General features: G+C 39.2%; 1 protein-coding gene across 1 annotated transcript in view; it reads right to left on the reverse strand.

Annotated features, from left to right (window-relative positions):
- cpn1 (carboxypeptidase N, polypeptide 1) overlaps positions 1-3,702 on the reverse strand; it is a 20,576-nt gene extending 16,874 nt beyond the window's left edge. Inside the window, exons 1-2 of the mRNA XM_007574294.2 lie at positions 3,497-3,702; positions 3,146-3,393 (exon numbers count right to left, since the gene is read on the reverse strand). Of these exons, the coding sequence (XP_007574356.1) occupies positions 3,146-3,380 (235 nt within the window). The 5' untranslated portion in view covers positions 3,381-3,393; positions 3,497-3,702. The remainder of the gene's footprint in view (positions 1-3,145; positions 3,394-3,496) is intronic.
- Positions 3,703-9,431: the final 5,729 nt, after the last annotated feature.

Below are 9,431 nucleotides of genomic sequence, written 5' to 3' on the forward strand. Positions count from 1 at the left end.
GGTTCACTGCCTTCAGACATCAGTCTGAAGGCAGTGAACCTTTATCAGTTTGGTGGATTTTCTTTTAGACATTTCCATAATTTTATGCGCGATTTCAACTCGTCCTCTGCCGTTTTCTCTCTCTCTCGCACCGCTACTCCGCTGATACAACACGAAGCTCCGCAGGGAAATTCCAACGAAAATATTTACTCTAATATCTGCTGCAACATGCACATGTGATACAACGTTGAAAAGCTTATTTTATGCACTTTCTAATACTTTTTGAATTTTTTGAATGCCTGCCTGACACCAACTCACACACATCTTCATTCACAGTCTTACTTGTAAATCGATTTTTCTTTTCTTGGACGGTTTGATGTTAGCTTGTCCATGTCTCAGTTTTATTCGCTGGGAAAATCAATAAGCAGCTTGAGGCGACTCTGCTGCTCTCTAGTGGCGAGAAGCCGTAATGTTGGCTGGTAACAATTGGAATGCATTATGGGAGATGTAGTTTGTAGTCAATTTGTCCTCAAAACCTATTTTAAGTCAATAATCGGCCTATAAAATGCTGGGGGGCCACATGTGGCCTTGAGTTTGACACATGTGCTCTAGACAAACATTTCCACTTGTAATGCTCTTATTTAGGACAATAATCACATAAAGAAATGTGATTTGTGTCACTGAGCTGAACATTGCAAATTTGTTGGTAATTATTGATTATTTTGTTGAACAAACATTGGAGAAAATAGTAAAAATATCAAGCTGGTCTGAGGGGGTTTTATCGATACAACGATTAATCAAAATTCTTACCATGAAGAGAAATTTATCACAATAAATGATAAACAATACAATAAATGCCTACCTCTAGTCCAACGTGATATTGAAGGACATTTCTGTAAGTTTTTGCATAAATTGTGATTTGAATTAGGTGTAAATTAGGTGATAAATCAACGCTGTAGCTGCACAATCCCTGAGTAAACTAACTGACGACAGGAGGAAAAACTTAAATTCTTCTCAAAAAGGACAATTTCAGCTAAAGCAAAGAAGTGACTGGCTGATTTTGCTACTTCAGAGAAGGTCATCTGGTATTCTCATTGGTATCTTTGAGCAACCAATCCAAACAACCTTGTCGGCTGGACAAATTTCCCTCCTCCCCAGGGTCGCTTCATTAATCACTGCTGAATCGCCGAGAAGCCGGTTCTGGAACTAGAGGACCAAACAGTTCCAGGACTATCAAATATGATTTGATTTGTTTGGAGGGAAGCAGCGCTGATACCTCCAAATTTATTAACGCTTTCCATTAATTGTTCATGACTTCATTTCCTGTTCTTGAGTGAGCTCAGTAACGGCCGGAGCAGCCGATCTTCCTAAAGAGTGAAAGAAATGCTGACCTAGACGAGACCTCGGGTAACTCCCCGTCCTGAAGCGAACAGTTCCTGTTTTTCACCTTGCGACAGAGCAGGCACACATCCTTCAATTCTACTGAAGGAAGCCGCTACGTGTGCAAAAGCAGAAAGAGGAAAAAGACATAGAAATGCAACCTCAGACGTGGCCAAAATAGCATTCTTTGCAGATGTCAGGCTATTTTTCAAATTCTGGCATAAGTAGATGAGGGAATGGAAAAACAAAAAGAAATCTTGATGACATGGGATATGATTAGTTGGTATTTTACCCAGATAAATATTTGCAATGAAGTTGTGCTTTTTAATTTGCAACAAATAGGCAAAACAAACAGAGGAACTGATTTGGAGCAGAGGGAAGGAGGTGGGGGGGGGAATTAAAAAAGCAAAACATTTTGCAGGAGTAGGCTCAGGGTTAAACCCATGTTGACTCAAAGTGAACCTATTAGTCATCTGCTCAGCTTTGAGTTACACCACAAAATTTGTCAGGGGCTGGATGGCAGAAAAACTGAGATGAAACACAGATGTTGGCTCGGCTCTTTTGTATTTTCTTCTTTTCACTGATGTTTATCAGAGACGCCAGCCTTGGAATCACTCCTCTCTTTTCTTGTCCTCATCTAATCAGAGAGAGAGCTTGTGTTTTTAAAAACCAGAATCCCCACAGACTGCTCCGTCTTCTGCCAGCTATGTCCCAACAGATAAAACTACGAACAGAATGTGCTCTGAAATCTGTTCCACCATAATCAATTTCATTTTCCCAACCTTGTTTGAAGGCAGATTCATTTCAACCAGACATATGAGAGTTAAACGCCCACACCACAAGGGGGCCCCCAAGAGCACCAAGTTACCATGTTGGTTAAACATATAAGATTCAATAATACAAACTACATAGTTTTACACACAAAAAACAACTTCTATATTATTTTAAGGTTGCTACACAATAAATAATGTATACTGATATAAAACTTCTTAACCTGTTTACTGTAAATTTATGATTTATCATCTTATGTTACTTTCAAATAGGTAACATTTTTTTCTGGATGATGAATTGTTGCAAAAGTTAAATGATAATATTGTTGTTTTGAGACAATTTTCAAGTAATGTATTGATAATGGCATAATAATGAGTCTCAAGGATCAATAAAATGTAAGTTTTAATGAACATTTAACACTGGAACTGGGAGACATTTTAAATATCCGAAATAAATAAACAAAAACAACAAATAAAATGAATTATGAAGTCTCTGTTAACAAACTTGTCCTTCAATAAAAGGGGTAGTTAAGACCAAAGGGCCAAAAGAGAAAAACAATAAATCATGCAAATGGAAATGATTAAGCTCACTTTAATTTAGTTTAAGTGATTAACTGATTTAGCTGCTCCCACATATGAGGTGTTCGTCGCGCCAACGCCTGAATCACAGGCTGACAATTCCTCTGATTATATATTTCATGTAACTGCCACTGATTTTTAATGACTTATCACTGGAACAAGTTGTTTTTCTCATTTATTGGAAACATCGCAAATGCAAAATTGTGCTTTTTAGACAAAGATTTGCGCACATTTGAAATGAAAACGCAGAGCTAATTGTATGGTAAGAGTAACCTGGGAATGAACAACCATTTCAGGTTGGCATGTTCGTATGGGGGGGCACCAAATGAAAACCCGGTTAGGGCCCCAAACAGGTTTGGGCCGGCCCTGATTTCAACACACCATAAAACCTCTTTTTGCTAAATGTGCTTCCAGACAATGAATCAGGTGTTACTCACAAGCTTCGTGGATCCCTGGGTTGTCACTGAACTCCAGCACGTAGAGGTGGCGCCCCTCCACGCTGCGCCCAATGCTGTAGATGCGGGTGATGTAGGGGCAGTCGCTGTGCACCGCAAACAGCACCCGCACCATGTCCTCGTATCGGTGATGCTGAAAGTCGGAGCCCGACGCCGGGAGCCCCGTCAGCCCCAGCAGAAGTGCGCAGACCCAGGGAACAGTCCTCCTTTGCAGCATGGTCCCCGACCCCCTCAAAAACACACCACACACACACACAAAGGTGCTTTCCCGAAACTATCCACAACACACAGCTGTCAGATGTGTGTTTTTTACATGCCAAACATTTTCCTTACTGCTCTTTTCTTTTCTTGGTCCTGATCTCCCACTGCCTCCTCCCACATTCAGACCTCGGAGTGAAGAGCAAGCAAGGACAGCCCCCCCTACTCCGTCTTTGTCTCACTCTCCTCCTCCAACAGCTGCTCCTCTTTCACTCTCTTCCCCTTTGGGTTCTTGTCAAGTACATGCTACTTGCTTTATTAGTGCTTTCGAAAGCTTCCCAAAAGCCCCTCCAGGCTCTCTCCCTCTCTCTCTTTGCGCACAGAAATTAGCTCGGTCTGTGTGAAGCGCTCATTTTCTCTGTCTTTAACTCAACTTATATGCTGCTTTCCATGGGAAAGAGGGGTTGTTTCCACGGAGCTGCTTTTCCCAGTCCTCCCAGTCCTCAATCATCCATTCATTAACTCTTAAGTCAACACACAGCCTCTGTGTTTGAGAGGGTGCATGCATGTGTGCCTGCGTTCCTCGGATGAATCAATGGAAAAGCTCTTTCGCAACCTTTCGGGTGCTTTTTGCGCCATTGTTTCTTCAAATCAAACAGTAGCCACATAATTGCACAATTTGACGTTTGGAAAATAAATTCCCTTAGTGAAAGTAACTCGATTCTTTAGCGCTATAATCTTAAAATATTTAGTGTTTTTTGGTCATATTAGCTGCGCTTCCATTAAAAGTGTCTGCAAAATTATGTCAACATTCTGCTGATGTCGAAAAAACATAATTTCGCAACAAGAAACGCAATTAAAATCACATGTGAATAAGTTTGTTTATGTCTTAAGTCAATAAAAAAAAAAAAAAACAAGCGCGCCATGATCCTCCAACTACTTACTTTCTGCCTTCTTCTTCTTCGTGGTTTGCGCCAGTGGTGGCAACATCCGGTTGTAGATTATTTGACTCCTATGATGCAGTTTTTCAAAAATAAATACATTTATCAAAATACCACAAAATATTAGCACCAAAACTTTTAATCAAAAAACGAGATTTTTTTTATTTAATTGGTGTGTTTCAATTAAACACAGCAAAATTCATTTTAGAAATGTCAAATTGTGCAATTATATGGTCACTGGAAACGTTTTGCGCACATTTGTAATGGGAATGCAGCTACTGCCTTGCAAAAGGATTGTACGCTATTCATTTTTTTCAAATTTGGTACCTTAGAATCACAATCTGTACTTTATTTGATAGAGCAACACAAAGTAATAACAAATTAAAGGGCTCCGTCTTCTGTTTTGGCAACTTTATTTGCCCCACGCCATGTGTATTTTTAATGGGAATTGTTCTCTCAGAAGCAGCCGGTGTAGCCTTCCTCACTTGGTTGTCACCTTCTTCTCTAGTATGACAGAATAAATCACTCTTCAGAATGTGACTTCTAAGTGGCCCCACAGCCGTGGGAGCCCCTGAAGGTTGCATGCAGTTTCTCATCACACCACTAGGTGGTTCTAAACATATGCATCGATTAAAAATCTCACCACAAACACATGTTACTATTATTATTATTTTGGGCAAAATTCAATCATCTTATCCATATACACATACATACATTTTTCTCTCTGTTATACCGGGCACTGACGCACAGAAAAAAACATTACAGTTTCTTCTCCCAGGCTACAACATTACCACTGACCAACTGACGCTATTTCCGATTCAAATCAGTGACGTAGCACGCAGCTCAGATTCTGTAAAACGCCTGAGGCTGAACAAAAATAAAAACAACTATATTATATAAATGAATACAAAAGGAGTGTTTTATCCATCCATCCATTTCCTGTACACCCTTGTCCCTAGAGGGGTGGGGAGGAGCTGGTGCCTATCTCCAGCTAACGTTTCGGGCAAGAGACGGGGTCACCCTGGACAGGTCGCCAGTCTGTCGCAGGACTGTTTTATCCATTTATCCAACACAAAGACAGAAATACTGAGCCAAACAAGATGGCTGTTAATGTTAATTCAACACTTTGATGTGTGGTTAAGAAAAAATTAATGTCTTCGCTCACTTTGTCCGCTGCTATTGCTAAAACTAAAGGCATGCTAACGTTCGGCCCTAACGTAATGCGCCAGTTAAGCTAACCGGAAGTTGCATGCGCTGTAAACAACCATCCTCTTCACTGCGAAGAAAGAAGTGCTGAGCCGAACAAGGTGGCTGTTAATGTTAGTTCAGTATTTCAAAGCCTAGCCAACACGGACTGACTGGCTCTCTTCCCTTCTTCCGCTGCTATTGCTAAAACTAAAGGCATGCTAACGTTTGGCCCTAATGCGCCAGTTTTATACTATTAAGTTTCCCGGAAGTTGCCTGCGGTATAAACAACATCCTCCACTGCTAAGAGAGAGGTGCGGAGCCGAACAAGATGGCTGTTAATGTTAATTCAACATTTCGAAGCCTGGCCAACACGGACTGTATGGCTTTGTTCACTTCCTCCACAGATATTACTAAAACTACAGACATGCTAACATGCTAGTTTTACACGATTAAGCTTGCCGGAAGTTGCCTGCGCTGTAACCATCATCTACTGCAAAGAGATGATCGAAGTCATCGTCCACAGCTTTTCCTGATGATCGCTGATCAACCCGGTTGAAATTCTAGGGAAGGAATCCAAGTCAATGAGAGAAAGGCCAGATGAAACAGGTAAGCAAGATTAAAATACAGCGGAATTGCACAGGAAGGCAATGTCCAAGCTAGTACATTTATGAGGTGAACGAAAAATAAAATAGTTTTGACCATTTCTTTAAAAATATAAAAAAGTTTGATATCAATTAGTATCAGCTTTAGTTGCAGTTACACCTGCAAGCACATCTTTGCAAAAGCTCAAGCTCAATATAATTATTTTTTAAGTTTTCTTTTAGGTTCTCGGTTAGATTCATTTGTAAAATTTAACTGGACCATCCTAACGTGAAAATTATGCTTTGATAGAAACCACAACAGGTAGTTTTTCTGCTTTGCCCAATCCTCAAGACTTTTGCAGCCTCTAGCAGAATCTCAAGTTATATAACTTTGTGTGTAAGCGATGCATAATGTTGACAGATTCTCCAACCTGAGCTGTGGATCTCTGCAGCTCCTCCAGGAATACTGCAAGCCTCTCAACTGCTGTCCTGATTAAAGGCTTTTCTTCTTAAACCTGTCAGTTTTAGTAAACAACTGCATCTTGGTAGTGTTGCAGCTGTTAAAAAAAGAAAACTTTGTGCTTCCAAATATTAAAAACAAGTGGGTTTATGAGAGGGACAAGTCAGAAATTATAGAAAATCTTACTATGGACTTGAAAAAATGTGAACTGTTTTTGTGTAAAATTCAATATCTAACATATGAATGTGACCAAACATTGCAAAATAATAGAATTAAAAGATTAGCAGCGTATAACAATGTTTTCTTTGTTTTTTCTTCTGATGCCTTCACAGAACAGCTGGATTTATACTGAGATTAAATTAGGCTCAGTCTGACATAAGAGGACTGTTTTCATTTTTCTCCTACTCCCCAGTGACTTGTTAGTGGTGATTAAGCTAGTGAAGTCCTTAAAAGTTTATTTGTTCTTGCCGTTTGACAAAACGTGCAGAAACTAATACTTTTACAAAAAGGCCAGATACTTTAATTAAAGTTTAAACAGATATAGCTGGTTGAAACACAGATACAGCCCCTGAAAACACAAACATTCAGAAGGAGCCAAGATGACTAATAACGTTACTGGAAGAAAGAGAAGCCTTTTGCCCAGAGGGTTGTGTAATAGTATGAGGAAATAAAACACATAAAGGGAAAAGAAATCATAAGTGGCGCAAGAGAAGGAGGAGGCTTAAGACATAAAGGAAGGGAATTAATTAAAAGGGATGTAGCAAAAGGAGAAGAAAAGAATGGATGAAGAAATCAGAAAACCTCTCCCTGCTAAACATCCCAATAAAAGTTACTTTAAGCCGGTCCAGATATCCGAATATACTTACTGTAACAGAATAGCTTATCATGGATTAGATCAAAGCTAAATATAGTAAAATACAGGCTCTTAAAAACATATTAATGCTCTTTTAAACCTTTTCCACATTATCTCACGTTACAAACAAGAACCTCAGTGTTTCACTGGGATTTAAAGCGATAGATGTTCAAGTCCAGTTCGTGAAAGTTTAGAGTTTAGTCCAGATTTTCTGCTCCGTTGACCAGAAGTTAAAGACTCCAGATATATGATAGGAAGAGTATGAGAGTGTATATCATCGTCATCAGCAATATATGGAACAAATAAAAATGGAGATCAACCAAGGAAGAAATTGTCTCTGGTTTATTTTGCAAAACGCACTCCGTAGTGCGGAGTGCGTTTTGCATCAGGACTGGTACAAGGTACAAGTCTAAACAGTTTGTGTCCAGGATGTGTGTGGTCTGCAGACGTGTTATCTGCCTGTTTCCTGAACTTAAGATAAACTCCAACAATCCTCTCTGCACGCCTGACTTTTTGTTGCAGTTTGACTTTAAGTTTCAAAATGGCCGAATTAAATCCCATTCAAAGCAGGACAAAGCTGTGGAATAATTTAAAACCTGCCTGATGTTTCAGCCAAATTTAAACAACTGGAAGAGACATACCGCAGCAAAACTTCGTTCTACAAAATATAGACTCAAATCCCAGATACTTATTTCAGATTTTTATTTGGAAAGGGAAAAAAAATAATTTTCCTTCATAATTATCCATTAAGTTGTCTTGGTCTATCATAAGAAACCCAATGAAATGCACATAGTTTCATGATTATGAAATGGAAAAATTTAAGAAGCATGACTGTAGTATAAATACAATGAAGTCTTGTGCAAAATGTTTTAGTGCGGTATCTTTTTTACTACGTCAGACTGATGTTCCAGCTGTTTCTGCTCTGCTCAGTGTTTTAAAGCCTGTCCTGGTTAGAGGTTTGCTGTTGCAGCTTTTACAAGCGGTGGCATGAACCTAACAATCTGGTGAAGCTGTTGTGGAAGCCCCGTTTGACGGCGCTAACGGATGACTGATGGCTCAGAAATTCACAACCAGCCCGCTCTGTATGATTTGTGACTGAGGCTGTGCATAAACGCTGCACCAGGGGTGTCCAAACTGCGGCTCGTGGGCCATTTGTGGTCTGAAACAAATTTGTTTGTTGAACTTTTTAGAGTAAAATTATTGCAGACATAATTTTCTTATATAGAGACTTTTACTGAAACTTTACTAAATATGGTAAAAGTTTTGAAAGAAAGTGACCCAAACCTTGAGTGAAACTAGATGCCTTTTTTTAGTACAGCAAACGTGCAAATTACATTTTGGATCTCCAGTGAATAACACTGTTTATTCAAAAACAAAAAAACTGTCTGTCTGTGTATCTGTCTGTCTCACTGCTTTCCTTCCTTCCTTCTGGTTGCTCTATCTGAGTGTTTCTAATAATAGGAGTGTTTTATTGTTTTGTTGTTTTCCTTCATCGTCTCTTATTAAATGGAAACTGATTCTGTTGTTGGCTGTAAACGCCTGGAATACTTTACATATCTCTCGTGGCATTCCTTCTTCCACATTTGGATCGCTCTGCTCTGCGGCTTTGTCTCCTGTTTCTGGTAAATAACAGCTTGTCTTGCAGCCAGAAACATTCAGGGGGGTTTTTGTTGTTTTTGTTGAGTTTGCACATTCTCCCTGTGCATTCTTGATATTCTGGTCATTGATGTTCATTGTTGTCTTTGTTTCTTCAGTTTTCCTATCTGATCAGTTTATCAGGGTTGCAATTAAACTTTTGACTTCATCTAAAAAGTGTGTAAGGGTTGCTGTTGGAGATATTGCTGCTTTCTTGTTGCACTTAAATGTTTCAGATATACAAGCTGTAATTTTCAAATCATTATTTAATTTATTACAGAGGGGAAAAGGCTGCCCATATCTGAGAAAGACTTGTAAATGATTGTGCCAACCTTTGCAGAAAGAACAACAGTTTATGGATTTGAACTCAAAATTTTATCAACATTTGTCTCATTTATAGTGATAGCAAATA

The sequence above is a fragment of the Poecilia formosa genome, unplaced genomic scaffold (genome assembly GCF_000485575.1).
Source record: "Poecilia formosa unplaced genomic scaffold, Poecilia_formosa-5.1.2 Scaffold348, whole genome shotgun sequence".
Lineage (NCBI taxonomy): Eukaryota > Metazoa > Chordata > Actinopteri > Cyprinodontiformes > Poeciliidae > Poecilia > Poecilia formosa.